General features: G+C 36.5%; 1 protein-coding gene across 2 annotated transcripts in view; it reads left to right on the top strand.

Annotated features, from left to right (window-relative positions):
• Positions 1 to 24722, top strand: part of LOC150109287 (sortilin-like) — a 508125-nt gene that overhangs the window by 16610 nt on the left and 466793 nt on the right. For both annotated transcript variants that reach the window (XR_016549652.1, XM_090406996.1), the window contains exon 2: positions 16006 to 16073. Coding sequence is in view for 1 of the 2 variants with exons in the window: in XM_090406996.1 (XP_090263122.1) it covers positions 16006 to 16073 (68 nt within the window). In the remaining variant the exon portion in view is untranslated. The remainder of the gene's footprint in view (positions 1 to 16005; positions 16074 to 24722) is intronic.

Below are 24722 nucleotides of genomic sequence, written 5' to 3'. Positions count from 1 at the left end.
AGAAAGAAAGATTGTAAATGGTTGTCAGATGAAGCTATACAAATAGCAGAGGAAAGAATCAAAATGCAACTTCAGGGAAACAAAAATCTGCACAACTGAGTGCAGATTTCCAAAGACAAGCTAGGAAAGATAAGAAAACACATCTAAACAAAAAGTGTAAGGAAATTGAAGAAAGCAATATTATGTGTAGAAAAAGAGATCTGGGTAGAAAAATAAATGATGTACAGGGAAGTTTATCCTTAGATTAGGAGTTGTAAAAGTAATTCAGGTAAATGTCTGAAGAAGAAGAAGTGAAAAAAAGATGGGAAGAGTATGTAGAGGATTTGTACAAGAAAGATAATATTATTGAAGGAGAATTTGTTGAGGAACCCATGATGATGAAAAGTGAAGTGATATCAGCAATGGAACAGCTGCCAAAAAGGAAAAGCTCCTGGAGTTGATAGTGTATCAGTGGAATTATTTAGAGCAGTAAGGGGATGAAGTAGTGAATATATTAGCTGAAATTTTTCAACAGATTTAGAAGAAAAACTGGCCTAGAGATTGGAAAACATCAGTATTCATTCCAATCCCCCCAAAAAATCAGATGCCAGAGATTGTGAGAATTATAGAACCATTACTTTAATTTCACATGCAAGTCAAGTTATGCTGAAAGTGATTCAACAAAGGTTGGAGCCATATGTGAATAGAAAAATGCCACAAGAACAGGCAGGCTTTAGGAGAGATAGAGGAACTTGAGACCAAATATCAAACATGAGATGGATTATAGAAAGAACAAGAGAATTTCCAAAGGAAGTATTCATCTGTTTTATTGATTATAAGAATGCTTTTGATTGTAGGATCACAACAGACTGTGGATTGTAATGAGATCAATGGGAATACCCGAACATCTAATACTCTTGATAAGAGAGCTGTATGACAACCAAGAAGCTTCATTAAAAACAGTCTTTGGAGAAACAGACAGTTTTTGAGTGGGAAAAGGGGTGCAGTAAGGTTGTATACTGTTGTTCTACAATTTTAATATTTATAGTGAATGTGTTATGAGAATGGCTGATTTAGACAAAGATCCAGCTGGAATTAAGATTGGTGGTAGAAAAATAAATAATTTAAGATATGCAGATAATACAACCCTCATAGTAGAAACCAAGGAAGATCTGGAGCGGTTAATTCTATTGGTAAGATGGAATCTTACTAATAGAATCAATGGTTCGATTCCCAACTTGAAAATAACAAAGCTGGGCTTAATTTAAATATCAGCAAAACAAAAGTGATGGCTTCTGGCAATTTAAATGAATTTATAATAGAGGGAGATAAAATAGAAATTGCTGAAAGATATGATTTTCTGGGGTCCAGAATCAAGAATGATGGTAAATTTGGAGATGAAATTAAAAGAAGGATAGTATCAGAAAAAAAAGCGATGTTAAACCTGACAAAAATTATGAAGGATAGAGGTGTGAATAAGGCCACAAAAGCTAGAATTGTCAAAGCAATGGTATTTTCAGTGGCGATGTATGGATGAGAAAGCTGAGTTATTAAGAAGAAAGACAGAAAGTGAATTGATTCATTTGAATTATGGGTGTGGATGAAACTATTAATTATCTCATGGACTGCAAGAATGGCCAATAAGAAGGTTTTAAGGAATATAAAGACAGAATGCTCCTTGTAGGTGATGATTGCTAAACAGAAGTTGATGTACTTTGGACATATTATGCGAGCTGATGAATCATTGGAAAAGGCAGTTATGTTGAAGATTGAGGGAGGGAGAAGAGAGGAAGACCACAAAAGAGTTGGAAGAACAACATAAAAGAACTTACCAACTTGAACTTACAATTACTGAAAGAAAGGACAAGAGGCTGAGTGAAATGGAGAGTCTTTGTTTACAGGATCACCAAGAGTCAAAAACAACTGGATGGCACATAACAACAAGTGGTAGTTGAGTCCATAAATCTATAATAATACTAGTTGCCAGTATCAGTTGGAGCCTCTGTAGCTCAGTCAGTATAGACGAAGCCCATTGGTCGGAAAGACCTGGGCTTGATTCCTGTCAGTGACATGAGGAATCCTTATCTGCTCTCTTTCGACTAAAGGTGAGTTAGCTGGTCTCACACAGAAGTGGGGGGGGGGTTTCACCTGGAAATTTGGATTTTTCGTCTCCCCCCCCCCCCAGAACTGGCAAACCGGCCCGGTGAACACACATGGATTACAGTCAAGAATATGTCCCAGCCATATGCTGGTCCTGAGCACGGATAAAATTGAGGGAAAGCAATGGTGAACTACCCTGTAAAAATCTCACCAGGGTAAAGCCAAAAGTCACCTACGGTCGGAAATGACTGAAGTGAAAATCAGTCAGTATCAGTTGTGAGTTCCTTGTCAGTAAATCCATTGAAGAAGTACAGTATGATATTTTGTGAATAATGATTAGTGCGAGTCTCTCACATGGAGTCTTTTGACTTCATGGTCCTGAAAAAGAAAGAATAATTTTTTTTTCAGTCTCCAGTAATGTAAATCCAAAATTTAAGATACTGCATCAAACCATTGAGTTTTTAAATTTTTTTAAAATTATTTTTATTTATTTCCTGTGTTTAGACAAACACCTTTGCTAACCATTCCTCTTCCCTTTGGTTAAATTGCTATACATTAGATTAGCTCTGCTTACATATTTTTGAATGTTAAGTGTCATGTTGTTTTCTAATATCATAATTTTTGATGTGATTTTATCATCTGACAAGTGCAATTTTTCCAGTCATGGATTAATTGTTTCTAACCCAGCTCTTAGATCTGTAAGTTAAAATCAGTTTGAAATCACTTTTATACTTCCACTTTGGTTTTGCCAATTTTTCTCTTATTTCATGTGTATATTTATTTAGTTGGTTTTCTCTTATTTCATGTGTAAATTTATTTAGTTGGATGCAGCCATACTCTCTTTATTTATTCTATTAGCTGTGTGTGTGTTATGTATAATTGATGTTTTTCACTTCCTTGCCTTTTCCCCTCCCTTGGTTTTGTCTTTTAATTAATCAATTTTAAGCAAAAGAGCCAGGATTGCGATCTTGTGGCTAAGGCATCACAAGAGTGAGTGAAATGGAGATCTCTGATTGCAGTGATTCAGTGAACAGCCTGTACAGGAGAAGTTAAGGGGTGTTGGTGTATGGAGTGATTTTGATGGTAGAGGGATTTATACATGCTGAATGAAATACACTTAACTTTAGCATTGTTGAGTGCTCAGATAAATTGTTCACTGCAGGAGGGTAGCTGTATGAGAGCATACACACAAACACGAAGGTGAGAAATAGAGATTTGTTATGAAAGAGAGTAAGGATGATAATATAGAAGGGGTAAACCCAAAAATGATATGTGTGTGTGTGTATAATATACACTGCTTAGAAAGAAGTCAACAGACATCATAGTCTGAATAACAAACAGCCATGCCACCCACCTCAGTAAGATGTAGGCCCTCCTTTTGCTATGATGATTGCAGCAATCCTGTGGGACATACTTTCCACAAGCATGTGATAGCGGTCAGTGGAATATTGGACTGTTGTAGGGCTGATGTCCCTTGACCTCACTTGATGCTCCTGTTCATTCCACAGGTGATTAATAGAGTTGAGATCAGGGCTTTGTGGAAGTCAGTCAAGTATGGTGAGTTCAAGTCCACAGACCACGAAGTTACACCAGCAACTTATGATACGGTGCATTGTCTTAATGAAAGAGACAATGGTCAGTTCCATAGAAATGCCGCAAAGTAGGAAGCATTGCATTATCCAGAATTATTATTATTATTATTACATCACACCTCTAGGGAGTCCAAAGACTCATCGAGGGGGAGGGCATCTACTCTACAACTCTTCATCTCACTATTCTACCAACCTTCATCACCTAACACCAACGGCGACTACCACCACTAGTACTTTCACAGACAATCACAAGCATCTGTGCCCACGGCAGGTTTCGAACCCACAGCCTTTTGGCTGGAGAGCGGGTATGCTAATCACTCGGCCAACCAGGCCGGAATGTTCAGATATCTCTCAGAGTTCAGTGTTTGTGGCACCACAAACAAAGGTTCGAGGCCAAAACAGGACCATACCATCACACTACCACCTCCAAATTTCATAGTTGGAGTTATGCACTCTGGTAAGATATGTTCACTGGGCATCTGCTACACTCACGCATGTCCATCTACTCGGTAGAGGGTGTAGCATGATTCATCGTTTCATAATACAGTTTTCCAAACTTCCATGTCCCACTGTACATGCTCTTTGCAACACATATTGCAGTTATACCATGGAAGCCCCATGTTATAAGCCTTGGTTCTGAACTGTTTTTTGTGCAGATTCATGTTTTGGTCATTGCCCTCTGCATTCAGTGTATCAGCCAATGAATGGTGATTTTTGCATATTATATTTCCTAGTGCCCTACCATCATATTTGGTGAGTGTGATGGGTCATCCACTGTGGATAACACTTGCAGTTGAGTTCCTGCGCCTCCATCTCAGTGTGGTATCACTGATTGTTCACCTGGAGTTAATCAATTTGTGAACAGTTTGCTAAACAGATAGGCCTGCAACATGACATTCTATCACAGTGCCTCTTCCAAACTTCTTCAGTTCTCTTCTTGTTGGAAATTTTTTCACTTGGTTATACTATAAATTAAAGATACCAAGAAATTATATACTTGGTTTAATCCTTTATCCAGGTGTAAGCAAACAAAGTTTGCACCTGAAGTATTTTCAGGAAGGTGCAACTCCTATATAGAAGCTATTGACTTCACATCACTTGCCTTAGTATCACCATCCTGAAAATACTTCAGGTGCAAACTTTGTTTGCTTACACTTGGATAAAGGATTAAACCAAGTATGTAATTTCTTGGTATCTTTAATTTATAGTATAACCAAGTGAAAAAACTTCGAACAACTTTCTCTAATCCAGAGTAATTTAATAATGAGGTGTGACACCTTTTTGGCAACTCGTATATGGAAATATGACTTTTGCATTACTTCAACCTTAGCATTAATCAGATTTACAGAAACGACTGTACCTCCCCCTCTGGGTATAGAGGGGGAGGTACAGTCACCCTTATCAAAAACTATATCAACCATCATTCAATAACCAATACTACAACCACCAACCTAGAAATCACAGGCATTAATGTCCTCACAAATTCAATCGGAAACCTAAAAATTTTTTCTGCTTACAACCCTCCATTAAAGACATTGTTGACCTCAGATCTGGATGCCATCCTTGGAGTAAAAGGTCTGGTCATCATTGCTGGAGACTTCAGTGCAAAACAACCTGCCTGGAACAGTAAATCTACCAACAAAAATGGCCGCATTCTTTCCAACGACATAAGATCAAACTATGCTGTTGTGGCTGGACCTACCGAACCAACTCATCTCAGTACGTTTGGCACTGCTGACATCCTGGATATAGCTATCCTGCAAGACATTAAACTTCAGTACAGCCTTAAATCACTAAATGAGCTCTCATCGGATCACAACCCTATTCTACTACAACTGGGAGATCAAGAATACCTGTCTCCTCCCTCTCACTCATGTATATCATGGGACAGATTGTCTAAAGTACTTAGGGATCAAATTGGACCTGTTCCTCACATATGCACAGAAGAAGATGTGGAATCTGCAGTGACCAGCTTCACCCAACAGATTAAGTCCGCTATAACGGTTGCAACCTTCCACAAACCTGTTCCCAAGCCTGGTCGTTTGCCTGAGGATATTATGGACCTGATTAGAGAGAAGAACAGAGCTAGGAAGAGATTTCGTAACACTTACGCACCTCAGGACAAAACAGTTCTTAATAGATTGAACGGGGCAGTGAGAGATGCACTTAAAACTCATGGAAACCAAGTTTGGAATGAAAAGTTAGTCTCTATCTCACCTATTGATCACTCTATCCGGGGGTTACTGAGAAACATCAGAAATAAAAAAACAGATTCCCCCCCCCCCCAATAATCTCTAACCAGGGCCTAGTTCACACAGATGTAGATAAGGCAGAAGCCATAGTAAAGAATCTAGAGGAGCAGTGCAAACCTTCTTATAACAACTTAGATTTCAATCACTTATACAAAATCCACAGACAGGTCAGACATGTATTAAAACTCCCAGATACCAGATGACCATATTGCACCAACATCACCTGTTGAATTATATGATATTATTAAAAAACTAAAGAACAAGAAAGCTCCTGGACCAGACGGCATCTCAAATAGGGTGATTACCTCAAAAAGCTGTAGTGCACCTGACCATTATAATTAATGCAATCTTAAGATTTCACTATTTTCCTTCCACCCTGGAAACTGGCTGATGTAATCCCTATACATAAGTCAGGCAAGGACCCACACATACAGCAAAATTATCGTCCAATCAGTCTCATCTCCAATCTGGGTAAGGTTGCGGAGAAGGTTATCCTCTCACGACTCCAAACCTCAGTAAATGACCTAAACATCCTCTCTAAAGAACAGCTCAGCTTTTGGCAACACCATAGTACTACCAAGCAAATCCACAGAATTGTGGAATACATCACCACCAGCTATAACTGGTGCCAGTGCACAGGAGCTGTTTTCCTAGGCCTATCCAAAGCATTTGACAAAATCTGGCATTTCGGAATCTGCACAAACATATCTCACTAAAAATGGTCCATCTAATCCATTCATATCTTCAGAATAGATCAATGCAAGTCAAAATCAATGGTTCTACCTCGTCCCAGCGCCATATCATTGCTGGAGTGTCGCAGGGATCCCTACTGGCTCCATTGCTGTTTTCTGTATACATGTCGGACATCCCGAACAATCTGATGTCTTCCATTTTGGCCCTGTATGCAGACGATACAGCAATACTAACCAGATCTCTCCGACCCCGTTTTGTTACCAGAAAGCTTCAAGGAAAATCTTCTAAAGGATTTTCCCTTCTCCTTAAATTCCCTCCATAGTTGTTTCTTTTTTTGCAGCTCAAGCTTAATGGTGTTATTCATCCATTTAACCCCTACTTGATTTATTATTCGGACTCTAGGTATACAGTCAGCCATTGCTTCATGCAAGCACTTCTTAACTACCTCCCATGCACTATCAACTTCTAGTCCTTGCAGTTGTACATGCCATGGCACTGAACCAATCAAACTCCTAAGTTTGTCATACTTTCCAGCCCGATAATTCCACATATACCCTGTCTTTATTGAAAATTCTACGTATTCTACGATAAATATTCTTGAGAAACAGTTGAGAAGAATTGTGGAAGAAAAGCTTGGTGAAGAACAAGCTGGATTCAGGCCAAATAGAGGCTGTCAGGATCAGACCTTCATTTTACAACAAATAGTTGAGAAATCATGGAAATATAACAAAGATCTGTATTTACATTTTGTCGATCTCGAAAAAGCATATGACAAGGTGCCAAGAGAGATACTATTCAATACGCTACAGTTATATGGTGTCAATGGGGCATTATATCAAGCAATACTTAGTCTTTAATTGAGTTGTAAGTCAACAGTTAGAATTGAAGGAAGTACAGGAAGATGGTTTAATGTTAAATCTGGTGTGAGACAAGGTTGTACATTATCCCCTCTGTTATTCATTATCTATATGGATCATATTATGAAGTAAAGTGATACTAACATGATATCAGAATTGGAGATGTTAATATCAGCTCTTTGCTTTATGCAGATGATGTTATACTTCTAAATAAATCCGCTACTAGTTTTCAAGATTCCCTGACTAAATTGAATAACTGTTGTAGTAGAGATGGTATGAAGATCAGCAATAAAAAGACAAAGACAATACAAATAGTAGAATCATTGAAAATGTCAACTGCGTTGTGAACGGAGAACCTGTGGAACAAGTAAAACATTTCAGCTACTTAGGCACGATTTTTAGTGAAGTTGGTAAATTAAATATGGAAATAGATAACAGAATCAACAAAGCTGGTATGGTAGGAAGTCAATTGAATAAATTCATATGGAACAAGAGAGAAATCAGTCGGAACACTAAATTAGCTGTATACAAGACAGTGTTCAAACCAGTTTTAACTTATGGATCTGAGAGCTGGTTCAGAAGTAAAATACTTGACCAAAGACTAGAGACCGCAGATATGAGAGTCTTGAGAAAGATTAGAGGCATGAATAGATGGCACCAATGGCAATATCATATTAAAAACAAGGATATTAGGAAAGAATTTCTACTGGACCTTGCTACGGCATTTGACAGAATACCACATGGAATTCTAATCAGTAAACTGCAGCATATGGGGATGGATATAGGGTTGGTGAGATGGATAGGAGGTTGGTTGATGGAGAGATATCAGAGAGTGGTTTATTCAGGAGTAGAGTCCAAAAGACAGCCTGTGACTAGTTGTGTGCTGCAGGGTTCTGTTCTTGGACCACTACTTTTCAATTTGTTCATTAATGATATAGGAAAGGATCTGAGAGGAAGTGTTCACTTGTTTGCTGATGATGCAAAGTTGGGTAGAACAATAGTGAGTGCACAGGATGTCAAAATTTTGCAAGATGATTTGGATAGTTTGAAGGATTGAGCTAAGGAAAATGGATGTCAATTTAATGTGTCAAAGTGTAAGGTTATGCATTTTGGGGTGAAAAGATTAGCAGCAGTATATCACATTGGTTGAACCATACTCCAGGAGATTGATGATGCTAGGGATTTGGGAGTGTTGGTGGATAGGGAGTTGAACTTTAAGGGTACGTTGCAAAATTGGCTAAATCAGCTCATCAAATCACTTGGTTGCTGAAAAATACTTTAACAAGCAGAGACAAACAGGTTATTGTTCCTCTGTATCGAGCCTTGATAAGATCCCATCTAGACTACTGTGTCCAGACTACTGTGTCCAGATATGGGTGCCAGGGTTTCTTCTCGACTGGGAGGAGGTGGAGAGGATCCAGAGACGAGTGACCAAGATAATAGCAGGACTATGGAATGAACTTTACGAGAACAGGTTGAAGATTTGTGGGCTACAGAAATTGGTTGATAGGCAAAAAAGGAGTGATATGATTGAGACATTCAAATTACTGAAGGGTTTCTATAAGATTAATTCAGAAGATATTTTTGAGAATAGGACTGGTAGTGGGAGGACTAGGAATCATCCATGGAAGCTTTGTAAGAGTGTGGTTAGCAAAGGTGTTAGAGCTAGGTTTTTTACTTGGAGAGTGGTAAATGAGTGGAATAAGCTGCCAGTCTGTTGTGGGTGCCATGACTGTAAATGAGTTCAAGGTGAAGTATGATAGATACTGTGTGCATGTTGAATAGTTCTTGACATGATATTAGGGCCTCCCTCGATGAGTCTAAGGACTCCTTGGAGCTGCCTGTAATAATAATAATAACTTGACATTGTCAGCATCCAGGAATGTGTTAGCAGAGCCCATCTCAGGTGGTATGGTCACTTTAAACAGAATGGGCAAGGAAAGATTAGCAAATCAAGTGTTCTCTGCAAGGCTGGCAGGAAAACGACCCAGAGGAAGACCAAGATATAGGTGGATTGATACTGTTCATAGTGCCTTAGACGATAGAAATATAAGATCTGGTAATGTTGGAGTCTTGACAAGTAACAGACTGATTTGTAGCAAAATTGTAAATAGGAAGTTAGCAATGATGTAAATTTTTCATGTAGTACTCTCATATCCTGTACATTGAGGGTACATGTCAGGAATTTGATAATGACAATCTAATCTCACAGTGAAGCGTAAACCTTTATGCTGCTCATATAAATGGCATGTGTGAAGCATAGCTATGGTTCATTTGACCTTTATGCTTTCCATATTTAAAATCATATTAATTGATAAATTAAAATATTCAAAGTTATTCTACAATTAATTGCACTGGACCAATTAAGATGAGCATTGATGCACTGTGCACTCTTAAAACTTTCATACATCAATAAAAATGCAATCATACTGTCAAATTGATGTGAATTTTATAGCACAGGTTGCATAAGCCAAAAAGTTTACTGAATACCCAATGACGGCATACCCAACCTAAACAGACATGCGACACCCACTGGTCATGTGCCCATAAAGATTGGGCATTAAGAGTATCATCCTATAGTACATTAGTAACATCATGAATTAAAACTCCAAGGATGAAACTATATATATATATATATATATATATATATATATATATATATATATATATATACACACACACACAGTCTACCAATAATTGTCCAGACACCTCTGTTATTTCAAGTTATGAAACATTCCAGGCTTGCTAATAACATGAAAACCGGTATCCAGATAGTAGAAAGCAGTATTTCATTGTAGCAGTTGAATACAGGTCGTATGGCAACAGGATGTGAACTCAGTGGCTTCGAGAGAGGTGCCATGATGGGCTGTCACATCAATGGCATGTCCATACGTGCCATTGCAGCTCATCTTGGGCAACCCGAAATCAACATTTGGCGATGTGATCACAAATGGAGATGTTCCTGCATCACTAGTGCAGAAAACCCTGTGCAGCCTCCGAAAATGACTGACAGGGACAGGAGGGTGTTAAAACAGATGTCGTGCAAAATCCAGCTACAGATGGCACAGACCATCCATGGTGAGTTACAGAGCACTGCTGACACCATGGCGAGCACTAATACTGTATGGAAAAAACTCAACTTACTGGGTTTCCACAGAAGAGCAGCAGCACACAAGCCGAACATCACTACAACGAACAAGGCGGCTCATTCTGGCATCTGTAAAGAGTGTGTGAACTGCACAATTGACCAGTGGAAATTGGTACTCTGGAGCAATAAAATCAAGGTTCACCTGTTTCCAGTCTGATGGCAGGGTGTGGATGTGGAGGCAGCCTGGGAAACACTTGTTACCACTGTGTGTTTTACCCACAGTAAAGTTTGGGTAGAATAATTGTGTGGGGTGCATTCAGTTGATTTGGATTGGGACCACTGGTCATTGTCTGTGGTTCCATGAAGTCAGCTCAGTACCTTGATATTTTAGATAATCAGGTGCTACTTAAAAACACCACACTGTGGTGTTTTTATGGAATGGACCAGTACTACTATCAAGACGACAATGTCCCATGACACAAAGCTGCAGCAGTTATGAAATGGATTGAAATTATGGCTGTTAAACTATTTCCCCGGCATGCTCAGAGTCCTGAACTCAGCCCTATTGAATACCTGTTGGATGAATTGAAGCACCGATTGAGATCCAGAGCAGCATGTCCTCAATCTGTTGCTGAACTCAGTGCTGCTTTGGTGAAGGAATGGAGAAAAATTCCACCTGATGTCTGCCACACATTGGTGGAAAGACAATGTGTGACAGACATCAGGCCGATATTAGGGTTCACCTGTTGGCATCAATTGTAAATTGCTAAAGTGTCCAGGCAATTATTGGTAGATAGTGTGTACAGGCAGTCCCCGGGTTACGCACAACCTGCCTTACGGCGTTTCGTACTTATGAATGGGCTCCCAAGACTCCCCTAAAGGATAATTAATAATTAAATAATTAAATTAATAATTCAGGAACTAGTTTCTTTCATGCATGTAAACAAACCTGCACTTCACCGCATTATTAAAAAGCAGCTCTTCCCATTATTTGGAAGCCAAATTTAAGAGTCTGGGTCGCACTTATTATGTTTGAAGATTGAATTCAAACAACATTTCACAAATTTCACAAAAAAAATTCACAAAAGAAAATTCCCTTTAAACTGCTTACTGGACAATGCTCCTGGACATCCACCATCTTGAGATGATTTTCACCTTAATATAAAGGTCATATTTTTACCACCCAAGACTACATTGTTACTACAGGTAATGGACGAGGGAGTCATTTCTACATTCAAGGCTTATTACTTATGGCGTACATTCCTGCAAGCAGTCAGGGCTACGGAAGATGATGTGATGACCTTGAGAGAGTTCTGAAAGAATTATAACATCGATGATGCCATAAAAAACATTGCTGATTCTTGGGGGGGGGGAAGTGAAGCGATCAACAATTAAAGGGGTGTGGAACAAACTATGCCCTGAATTCTGTGAGGATTTTTGTGGCTTCACAGAAGAAGATATGAACCCAGAAAAACTGTTTTGGATAGTGGCAATGCACTGCAATTGGACATGAATGAAAATGATGTCATTCACTTACTAGAGTCGCATGCACAAGAGTTAACCAATGAAGACCTTATGAAGATAGAGAAGCAGCTGATAGAAACACAAATAATCAGAAGATCCAGAGCCAAGATAGTTTATGACAAAAGAATTAGCTGAGACTTTTGTCTCATTGAAGCAGGATTTGCTAAGCTTGAGGAGCAAGATTCTAACATTCAGCGGCTTTCAAAGATTTACCATGCAGTTAGTGAGAACATCAGCTGCTACAAGGCCATTTATGATGAAAAAAAGAAAAAACTAGGGTTGCAAACAACCCTAGGTACCTTTTTCAAGAAACCGACTTCAGTGGTAAGCTCCCCTCCTCCAGAAACAGAATCAAATCCTGATTCTTCAACAACAGGTCCATCATCTTATGATTAATAATAAAATTAGTTTAATCCTTTATCCAAGTGTGAGCAAACAAAGTTTGCTCCTGAAAGTATCTTCAGGACTGGGGTAAGGTGGTACAACACCAGGGCAACTCGTTGCAAAGGTGGAGCAAGCTACCAACACTCCTGTCTCAGTATCTCCTATAATGCAAAACACATCTCCTTGCGGATATGTCTAATGTTATGCATTAAGGGAAGGGCCACTACCCAGACTAGTTTCGACCTTTATTGAGGTCTCTTCAGTGGGAGCCAGGCCCAAGCTGAGATACCAGGCAGAAGCATTCGCAGGTCATCTCTACCTATAGGAGTTGCCAAATGGCGTGCCAACGCCACCTTACCCCAGTCCTGAAGATACTTTCAGGCGCAAACTTTGTTTGCTCACACTTGGATAAAGGATTAAACTAATTTTATTATACTCTAACCAAGTGAAAAATAAAATTTCAACATCTTATGATTAATGTTAGCCTACTTTCTTGCCTCAGAAATGCCCCTTCCAGTAAGCAAGACATTGATGCAACTTTTAATATTCTTTTTTGAAATTTCTCCTATCTCCTATCTAAACTTTTCTATGAGTTTATTTTTATGTTCTGTTTGAATTAAAAGAAAGGGCACAATAGTTTCTGTAACTTATTATTAGAGTACAGGGTATTATTATTATTATCACAGTATTATACTGTATTATTATTTCCACATATGTGCTGCTCACCAGGGATCCGAGTTACGTACAAATCCGACTTAAAGACATTCTCAGGAACATATCTTGTTCCTGAGAACATACCCAGGGACTGCCTGTATATATATATATATATATATGTATATATATAAAACCCCCTAACTCATTGACTTTTCTTTATTATTGTTTGATGTTCTAGCTTTTACATGATTCTCCTTCATGAAACATTATAAACCTGTAGTACATTGGAATCATGTTTGAGCTAAAGATTTTTTTGTATATTTTGTATTTTTTTTTTTTTTTTACATAATCCAGAAACCATACTTTAGAGATTAAACATGGAATTTTTCAAGCCATTTCTAGCTTCCAGTAAGGGATATGATGTTCTTGCACAGAGTGATGAAATTCATCTCCCACCTAATGACAGTCACAAATGCCCATGTTCATGGTGGGATCAAACTTGCAGCCTGTTGGTTGGAGAGTGGCAACTAGTTGGGTATGCACATTTGATAGTGCAGTTGATTATGTAAATTTATTTCATCAATAGTATCTTTACTTGATATATATTTCTTCTTATTTATCATGGATTTAAGCCAAGTGATTCTGGTTGTTGTAAATAGTCTCTCTCACTTTAGCATTTGATATTTATTAAAAGAAATTTTGACACCCCACCTTTCTTGGTATATTTTACTACACCTTTATGTATGTTTTAAATTGATAATTTATACATAATGTTGCATTCATTGTTTCTAATCGCTTCTCTTCCATCAGTTCTTGTTTTGAAAAATCACTCAAAGAATAACCTCTTTCCTAGATGGGAACTATAGAAGTCTTGGTTTCTTCTTCTTTAACAATGTCCAAGGCATTACTGATTTTTGGAGAATAAATTGGTAGCTGTTTACTGAATGTATAAGACACTGCAGAGTGGCTTTGCTTTACCTCCCATACTAAATGAATAGTTACCAGTACCTTTCAGAAGTCTGTCTTTTTTTGTGGCAGGTTTGGAAAGGAACTTGGTCAGATAGAAATAGCTGAGTTATTGTGGTTCTTAATTCTCTACACCTCCAGACTGTTAAAAATTAAAATCTACATTCCCAACAGAGCATTCTCACCATGATGACTATATAGGTTATCACAACTAATACCTCTGTACTTCCTGAGATTGTTTAAAATTTAAGCTTTGTACTATATTATTACATGATTTTCAGAACTAAGATAGATAAACATATTTTCATAATGTTACAGCAGTGAAGTTATCAGTGCCATTTCAGCATTGATAACTTGCATTCATTCTGGTAGGTATAATTATTAGATTTCAGGAGAGAGAGAGAGATGATGATGCATGTGGAGCTGGCATATCCATATCTCATTTTTCTGTTTTATTAAAGTATTTAAATTTGATATTACAATAAATTGCCAAGAGGCTATTTTTTCCGGCAATGTAAATTAAGTTAATTGGATAATAAATCCCTCATTATTTTAAAGCCGGATAAGAAACTCGGAGATCGAAATCTAAGAGTTTCATGCCGAAGAACTTTCAGCGAGTCCAAGCGTAAGTCAACACCTGGTAGTACAACACTAGGGCAACTTGGAGAAAAGGTGGAGCAAGCTCCATCACTATCCTTAATATTTTCTCATAATGTAAAACGCAGCTCCTAGGAGATGTATTGCTGTTTTACATTATGAGGAAGGTCACTACCCAGACCGGTTTCGACCTTTATTAAGGTCTCATCAGTGCGTAGGTAGACCGGATAATACCAAGGTTTAAGTGAACCAAACTTACATACCTTTACTATACGAATTGCCAGAAAGGTGTACCCATATATTATTACTACAATAAAGAGCCAAGAGGCTATTTTTTCCAGCGGCGTAAATTAAGTTAAGGGGGTAATAAATCCCTCATTATTTTAAAGCCAGATAAGAAACTCTGAGATCGAAATCTAAGAGTTTCATGCCGAAGAACTTTTGGCGAGTCCAAGCATAAGTCAACACCTGGTAGTGCAACTCGGAGCAAAGGTGGAGCAAGCTCCATCACTATCCTTAACATTTTCTCATAATGTAAAACACAGCTCCTAGGAGATGTATTACTGTTTTAAATTATGAAGAACGTCACTACCCAGACCGGTTTCGACCTTTATTGAGGTCTTATCAAAATAATGAGGGATTTATTATCCCTTTAACTTAAATTTGATATTGTTAAAACTTTCTGCTTAGAGATAGTGTTTCTTAATAATAATATTCATACTTATCTCTGAAATGATATTTTATGTTCCTTATTAATTAAAAAAAGAAGAGAAAAGAAAAGAAAATCGAACATGCTATGTACAGCTGTGCTATTTTTCTTTTTCCTTTTTTTTTTTTCATATCAAAATATGTCTGTGATTTTAAAATGATCCATTTGTAGGTAGTGTGAGATATTGCTCTTGAGATTTTATCATAAATGTGAAGTCTAATTTCCTTTGGGAAGATGCTAATTTGGTTAGGCTGCTTTGTGGAATAATTTATTAGTTGTAAAACTGTATACAGTTAACTCTTACTATAGGTAACAGTAAATTCATTTACTATAAAAATATCAGTTGCCCAACAAAGTTCCATAGTATGCTTCTATGCTAAAAGAAATTCACTATAGTAAACTTTCCTCCACGACAATCCTTCAGTTGTTATGAATTTGTTACAGTGAGAACTGTCTGTATGCAATTATATTTATCTTTCTTGACAGTTAAAAGTTCTGTAACTTGCTTGAGGGCAAACTGAAAACAGTTGTAAAGATTTATACATTTTATATTTTATAGATTTATTTATTTTATTCTGTGATTTATATCTTTGTACTTTCCTCATTTTAGGCGGGAGTTCTTTCAAGAATCGCGTTGAGAGAGATGTTGAACCTCTGGTAAATCCTGAGCAATATAATGTATGTTTTTTATTATGTTTTAGTTTATTAAAAGTATTTTTTTCTTTACTAGTTTACCTGCAATAGAAACTTGAACTTTTAAATTTATATTCTGCAATACAAATTTTTCGACTGAAAATTTAAAATTTGAGATGTGAAAACTGAACTGGATAATCTGAACTTTCTTACTGTATCTGATACAGCCTGTATATGTGTCACCAATTTGTACACAGCTAATTTTTTAACACTTGTTTCCCTTAAAAGGATTTTGCCTAATTTTAACACTCTAAAATAGATAGTGTAATTTAAACTATTATTTCATGTACATCTTGTTTCCACTCTCTTCCTCTGGTAATTAAAAGTAATAGATCAGAAAATGAAGTACCTACTATAATAATAATAATATATAATAGTACCTACTATAAGTACCTACTATAATAATTTAAAATTTGAGATGTGAAAACTGAACTGGATAATCTGAACTTTCTTACTGTATCTGATACAGCCTGTATATGTGTCACCAATTTGTACACAGCTAATTTTTTAACACTTGTTTCCCTTAAAAGGATTTTGCCTAATTTTAACACTCTAAAATAGATAGTGTAATTTAAACTATTATTTCATCTACATCTTGTTTCCTCTCTCTTCCTCTGGTAATTAAAAGTAATAGATCAGAAAATGAAGTACCTACATTGTATTCTTACTGGTATATTAAGAATGCTGCATTTTTAATATACCAGTACCTATGTTGTAAGAATACAACATAGGTACTTCATTTTCTGATCTATATATATATATATAAGCATATTTGTAATTGGAATATTTCATGTGTTATTAGATGTTTCATTATTCATTTGCCTTGGATAAATTAAAGTTGATATAAAGGCTCTTATGAGCATTTGGGCTAGTGATTCACAATATATATATAGCCTCTCCCAGCTTGGTTTTTGTGGTATAGCCTGTTTCCACAAACTGAGTTCTAGTATACTTGAAAGTATTGCAATTGCAAAGGGATATTTCTGACTATAGAAGGTATACCAACTGGACCACTAGATGATAGATATCTTTTACTACCCTATAAGACACCACCTTGCATATTGGAGGCCTGAAGTGGCCAACTTTCGTTCTTTCTTTTAGTGTTGCATGGTGATCAGCATTCATTTTAGAAATTATGGACTTTACAACCGTGTTATAAATAACTATTTTAATTTCCCGATGTTTTGACCTTCATATTAAGGACATTTTCATATTACTGTAAGAAAACTATCTACATGAAAGAATGTTTCTCTTATGTTATCTTAAATAGAATTTAGCTTTGATGTAGTTTCTAAATAATTAATTTTTAATTTTATCTGTATTTTTTTTTTTTTTCACTAGAGGTCATGCCAGTAGAATAACCAGTGATCAGATAATTTCTTTAGGATATTGTGTAAAATGTAACTCAGCTTGTACTTGTATATACTCCAGATGATGACCTTAATATGAAGGTCAAAACATTGGGAAATTAAAATAGTTATTTATAACACAGTTGTAAAGTCCATAATTTCTAAAATGAAGGCCAACTTCCATGTTTTGCTTCAGAGTAGGGGATATAGTTTCTTCCTCCTCTTTTCACATACATTTCAGGTGACACTCTCAGGGACATGTCACTGTAAGTATCTGTTAGTCTTACAGCAGTAAAATAGTATTTCACAGACCAGCTGCTGGATGCTATATGGGACTGAACCTGATAGTTACAAATCAGTACTTCTGGACCTACTAGCAAAAAATCCTGCTGTCACTTAACTCTACCAAACCATGCATGAACGGAGTCATAGCAGAGTGATGCCATGTGTGGATAGGAGACTGGGTTCTGGAAGCTTATTTTGCACTTGGTTAGACTATAATAAATTTTGTTTAATCCTTTTTCCAAGTGTGAGCAAACAAAGTTTATGCCTGAAAATATCTTCAGGACTGAGGTAAGGTGGTGCATCTGTTGGCAACTCATAGCAAAAGTGGACCAAGTTCTCATCACACCTTGTTTCAGTATCTCCCACCATGCAAAGCACATCTCCTTGCAGACATGTATAGTGCTATGCATTGAGGGAAGGGCCACTACCCAGACCAGTTTCGACCTTTATTGAGGTCTCGTCGGTGGGAGGCAGACCCAGAAGTGGTGACACTAAGGCAGAAGCAATGGACAGGTCATATTTACCTATATGAGTTGCTAACCGGTGTACCACTTTATTATTAAATTACTCTGGATTTAGAGAAAGACGTCGGAAGTTTATTTTGCACTTGGTTAAACTATAATAAATTTAGTTTAATCCTTTATCCAAGTATGAGCAAACAAAGTTTGCACCTGAAAATATCTTCAGGACTGAGGTAAGGTGGTGCATCTGTTGGCAACTTGTAGCAAAGGTGGACCAAGTTCTCATCACTCCTTGTCTCAGTATCTCCTGTTACACCCTGATAACTTAAGAATGTGAAAATTTCAGTTATCTTGATGTAACAAGAGAAGAAATAAAAACCCTGTATAGATAACTAAGTAAGCAAGCTTGTTCCTAAGCAGATATCATTAAGAGCCTTTGAAAGTAACAAATACAAAAAATTAAAAATATGCTTGCATCCAAAAAAAAAAAAAATAGCTGAAATTGTTTGTTGAACAAAAAAAAAAAAGGCTACTGAATTCTTAAAAGATGAGTTAATCTGTGCTTACTGATTTCTTGTCTTTATTAGGTTCCTAAGATATACAAGCAAGTTACCTATCTGGTCAAAAATATCGGGACGCCCGTTCATGGTATTGGATATAGCTATATACATCCAAATGATGGCTTGTATAAGTATAAAAGATCATCAAGATCTTTTAGATCTCAAGTTCATCTAGATCATCAAGGGAGGAATGGGAAAAATGTGTGTAAAAGTTCAGCTATGGTATGCAAGCGTGATAAAGATATGAATGTCTTTGAACATGGTGTATGTGGTGAATGGGTGGAAAAATATGCTTTGGGTTCGGACCTTTTAAATATGTCTCGGGAGGGAAAAGAGAAAATTCGAGAACTAGACCAAATAGATTGCATATCTAATTATAAGAATAGTCTAGGCCATGAGCATTAGAAACAAAGGGGTTGTCACTTCATTGAATATGCTGTGGCCTAAGATTGTTGGCATTAGTGAAATTTAGCTATCAGAATCAGATATGGTAAGTGAGATCGAGTGTATTTTTAGGAATGACAGAAGAGATAGGAGAGAAGGAGGAGTACTACTAATGATATCAGATGACTTAAGTCCAGTTAGGGTAGAAACACAAGAAAACAATGATTGAAATAATATCCCATGTAGCAGTGAGTTTGAGTCTATCTAGTGTGAAGTGGAGGTTAACAGAATGAAATATATGGTGGGATGTTGCTACTGACCTGGTGGTTCGGTTGCAGGGGATGTAAAAATGCATCACCAATTTAGCCATATGGGTACCAAACAAGTGATCATTATGGGTGACTTTAATTTTCCAAACATTGATTGGGTAGAAGAGAAATCTCACGATAAGAAAGAAGAGGAATTTATTGAATTGTTGTGAGACAACTTTCACAAGCAGTATGTGAAAGAAGGAACTCGAGGTCAAAGAGTGTTGGATTTACTCATAGTGTCAGAAGGGGGGGGGTCTGTTAAGAATGTGGCTGTTTTACCACCAATTGGTGATAGTGATCATGCTATGCTTTCTTGGGAAGTATTTAATTGTATTGGATGCTTCGATTAAAACAGGCTACATGCTGAACTACAAAGCTGAAAATTATAATCAACTTAGGAAAATACTATCCTTAGTTCCATGGTATCAGTTGCTGAATAGGAAAAATGTCAGCATGGAATCTTTGAAAAAGTCCTTAAATGAAGTGGTATCTCAATGTATCCCTACTGTTCAAAGAATAAATATGTTGGGAGTGAAATGGATGTGCAACCTTATTAAGCAAGAGATCCACAAGAAGATGATGTGGAAGAATATCGTGAGAATAAGAGTGAGAGGAGTTATGAAATATATAAAACTCAGGATAACAAATAGTATTGTGTGGAAAGCTAAATTGGAGTATGAAAAGAAATCAGCCATGCAAGCTAAAAGCAAACCGAAAGAATTTCATTGTTATGCTGCAAGCAAAAAAAGAATGAATGTGAAAGAATCATCATCATCAAATTCCTGCCATGTACCCTCAAGGGGTGTACAGGATATGACAGTACTACATGAAAAAATTACATCATTACTAACTTCCTATCTACAATTTTCCTCCAAATCAGTTTGTTACTTGTCAAGACTCCAACATTATCAGATCTTATATTTCTATCGTCTAAAGCACTTTGTACCGTATCAATCCACCTATATCTTGGTCTTCCTCTGGGTCGTTTTCCTGCCAACCTGGCAGAGAACACTTTTTTGCTAATCTTTCCTCTCCCATTCTATTTAAGTGACCATACCACCTGAGATTAGCTCTGCTAACGCATTCCTGGATGCTGACAATGTCAAGTTCTTTCCTAATATCCTCATTTTTAATATGATATTGCCATTGATGCCATCTGTTCACGCCTCTAATCTTTCTCAGGACTCTCATATCTGCGGTCTCTAGTCTTTGGTCAAGTGTTTTACTTCTGACCCAGCTCTCAGATCCATAAGTTAAAACTGGTTTGAACACTGTCTTCTATACAGCTAATTTAGTGTTCTGACTAATTTCTTTCTTATTCCATATGAATTTATTCAATTGACTTCCCACCATACCAGCTTTGCTGATTGTGTTGTCTATTTCTATATTTAATTTACCATCTTCAGTAAAAATCGTGCCTAAGTAGCTGAAATGTTTTACTTGTTCCACAGGTTCTCCATTCACAACACAGTTGACATTTTCAATGATTCTGTCTATTTTCATTGTCTTTGTCTTTTTATTGCTGACCTTCATACCATATCTATTACAACAGCTATTCAATTTAGTCAGAGAATCTTGCAGACTTGTAGCGGATTTATTTAAAAGTATAACATCATCCGCATAAAGCAAAGTGCTGACATTAACATCTCCAATTTTGATATCAGGTTTAATACCACATTCCTTCATAATGTGATCCATATAGATAACGAATAACAGAGGGGATAATGTACATCCTTGTCTCACACCAGATTTAACATTAAACCATCTTCCTGTACTTCCTTCAATTCTAACTGCTGACTTACAACTCAAATAAAGACTAAGTATTGCTTGATATAATGCCCCATTGACACCATATAACTGCAGCGTATTGAATAGCTTCTCTCTTGGCACCTTGTCATATGCCTTTTCCAAATCGACAAAACTTAAATACAGATCTTTGTTATATTCCCATGCTTTCTCGACTATTTGTCGTAAAGTGAAGATCTGATCCTGACAGCCTCTATTTGGCCTGAATCCAGCTTGTTCTTCACCAAGCTTTTCTTCCACAATTCTTCTCAACCGTTTCTCAAGTATACTTGCATAGATCTTGCCAGGAACACTCAGTAGGGAAATACCTCTGTAATTTTCACATTCAGTTTTATTTCCCTTTTTATATATGGGTACTATGAGAGCTCTACTCCAATCATCTGGAATTCGTCCCTCTGTCCAGGCTTTCTGAACTATGCAGTGCAGCCACTGTAAGACTTTTATACCACCATACTTCAGCATTTCTGGTCGAATATCATCTACTCCTGCTGCCTTTCCACATTTCAAGCCTTTGATGGCTTTTTCTACTTCAAGTATGGATATGTATTCCTGACTGCATGCCTGGTCAGTGTTTTTTATCACTGTGCTGTCATCACTGCTTGTTTCATTTAGCAGTTTTTCAAAGTAATTACTCCATACTTCAAGGATATCTTTTTCTCCTGTTTTCATGTCACCTTTATCATCTCTAACTCCTTTTACAGCACTCTTTCCTCCATTCCTAAGCTTCTTCAACAACCTCCAGAATATTTTGCCACCTTCTTGATATTTATTTTCTATATTCTTGCCAAAGTCCTCTCATGACTTTTGTTTAGCTAGTTTTACACACTGTTTAGCTTTCTTACATTTGTCTCTGTATTCTGTAAGAGTAAAAGCTGACTTATTTGCCAGGAACTTTTGATATGCTTTCTTCTTTTCCTTCACTGCCTCTTTAACTTCTAAAATCAGAACTCCCTGTGTCCACCAGGGAGTTCTGATTTTTTTATCCTTGCACACAACCTCACCACATGCCTCTCTGGCAGAATCAATCAATGTTTTCTTCAGAGTTTGCCACTGAATCTCCAAGGTTTGATACCTGTTCTCAAACTCTTTCATTTTCTTTTCAATAATATTTCTGTATTTTAGTCTACAGTTCACATCTGAGAGCTGCTCAACTTTTATTCGCTTTAAAACTTTCTTACATGTTATTCTTTTCAATATGAAATTCAATTTTATCTTGCTCAAGACTGAATAGTGATCACTTCCAATTTCAAATCCTCTGTACACTCTGGTGTCCTGCACCAGGGAGAAAACATCACTATCAACAATAACATAGTCAATGAGACTTTTCTTATTCCTAGCCTCTTCTCTCCATTTGAATTTGTGCACATTTTTATGTTGGAACATGGTGTTAGTAATAACCAGTCCATGTCCTGAGCAGAAATCCAACAGATATTTGCCATTATTATTAGCTTTGCTCTTTTCTCCAAATTTTCCCAAAATATTTTTGTATGTCTCACAATCATTTCCTACCCTGCTATTTAGATCCCCAACAAGGACCAACTTTTCCTTTTTCATTGTGTCAGTTGCTTTTTCTAAAGCCTCAAAAAATTCCTCCACTTCTACCTTAGTAGAACCTTCTATGGGACCATAGGCACAAATAAGTCTCATTGTCCAGTTCCCCATTCTGATATTTGCCCACATTACTCTACTTGAGACTGACTGTCATTCAAGAAGATTAGCCTCGTATTTTGTGTTGAATACTATGGCTACCCCTTCTTTTCCTTGATTGTCATTGCCTCTGAAATGTGAAAGAATAACTTTATTAAATGCAGATGTTTCTTGAGTGGCAGAAGCTAATAAGATTGTTCAGTTAATGAGCGCTCACTTTGCTAAGATATATCAATCAAGTATATGTAACATGGTGCACAGTGCTACCGCTACATTGGATGAAGAGTTAGAGGTTCATGAAAATGAGATTGAATAGCTTGGCATAACCTGGATAAGAATTTGTCTGTGGTTCTCAGACAGTTGGGGAAAAATTCATCACCAGGAAAATTAATTGCAGGGAAAATTCATTGCACGAACTATTCATCTCAGAAAAAATTCGCTAGAAAATTAAAATGATATTGGATTGACCAATATATGAAAAGTAAATGCAGTGCAAGATAAATTTCACAAAATATAGTTTTTTATATTTGTGTATTATTTATTTAGATTTTTATTCTTATACAGTGAAAGTAATATTTTATTGATCAGTGAGTTTCTTAATTTCTGTTTTCTTAGCTACTTAATATTCCTACAGATTCTGCTGATGGAATATTAATATTTACAAAAGTGGAATAAAGTGGCTTAGAGAGAAAGGGCACCCACCATATTTAAGATTATTTATTCTGTGAACCGTTCACTATTTTTCTACGCACTTAAACAACCATCGAGAAGTAATATATACACATTTTATCTGAACTAATTTAGAAGATGAGATGTTTCAGTTATTGAATGCACATGTATTTTGAAATTGACTCCACTTTTCTTACATAGGGAAGAAGAAAAGATGTGTTGTAAGCTGTTATTGTTTATAGAGCTAGTTTAAGATCATAGGTGCACTTTTGAATAATTATATTAAAGAAAATGATAATAAAATTACATAAATGCTATCATAATGATGTAAATTAGCATAAGCTGAATTGGCATCTCTGGCTGCAAATATGTCTTTACCTTTTCCTCTTGCTAGTATTTTCAGATGAAGAAATTCATATCTCACCAAATAACGATGACAAACATCCATGCCTAATGCAAGTTTCGAATCCACAGCTCATTGGTGGGAGAGGGTATGCTACTAGTCAATTGTTAACGACATGATATTTCATTACAGTTTAATTTTAAATGGTACACAAAAGAAGTTATTAATTACGTATTTCACTTTGGGAGCATCCATCTATATATATATATATTTTTTTTTTAATTTTTTTTTATTTTTTTTTTAATTTTTTTTTTCCAGTAAAGAATGCTGCAAGCAAAAAATGAATGAATGTGAAAGAATAACTTTATTAAATGCAGATGGTACTTGAGTGGCAGAAGCTAGTGAGATTGTTCAGTTAATGAGTGCTCACTTTGCTAAGATATATCAACCAAGTGTATGTAACATTTTGCAAGTGCTTCCACTACATTGGATGAAGAGTTAGAGGTTAATTTTTTTAGTTCATTTGATAGGACATTAAGAAAATTTATATTTATAAAATTTCTTAGTGTCATAAAATTAGTAGTATTGGAGTAAAAGGTAAAGATCAGTATGGAAGTAGCAGATGGCAATTTTGCTTATGCTGATTTACATCATTATGATAGAAGTAACATAATTCTATTATCGTTTTCTTTAATATAATTACTCAAAATTGCACCCACGATAGCAGCATACAAGATGCCTTTACTATGCAGGAAAAGTGCAGTGATTTTCAAAATACATATGTATTCAATAATTGAAACATCTCACCTTCTGAATTTG

Source organism: Typopeltis vanoorti, chromosome 2, assembly GCF_054136105.1.
Source record: "Typopeltis vanoorti isolate ZY-2024b chromosome 2, IOZ_Tvanoo_1.0, whole genome shotgun sequence".
NCBI classification, from domain to species: Eukaryota; Metazoa; Arthropoda; class Arachnida; order Uropygi; family Thelyphonidae; genus Typopeltis; species Typopeltis vanoorti.
Note: the sequence above shows the minus strand (reverse complement) of the source record. Positions and strands in the feature narration are given on the sequence as shown.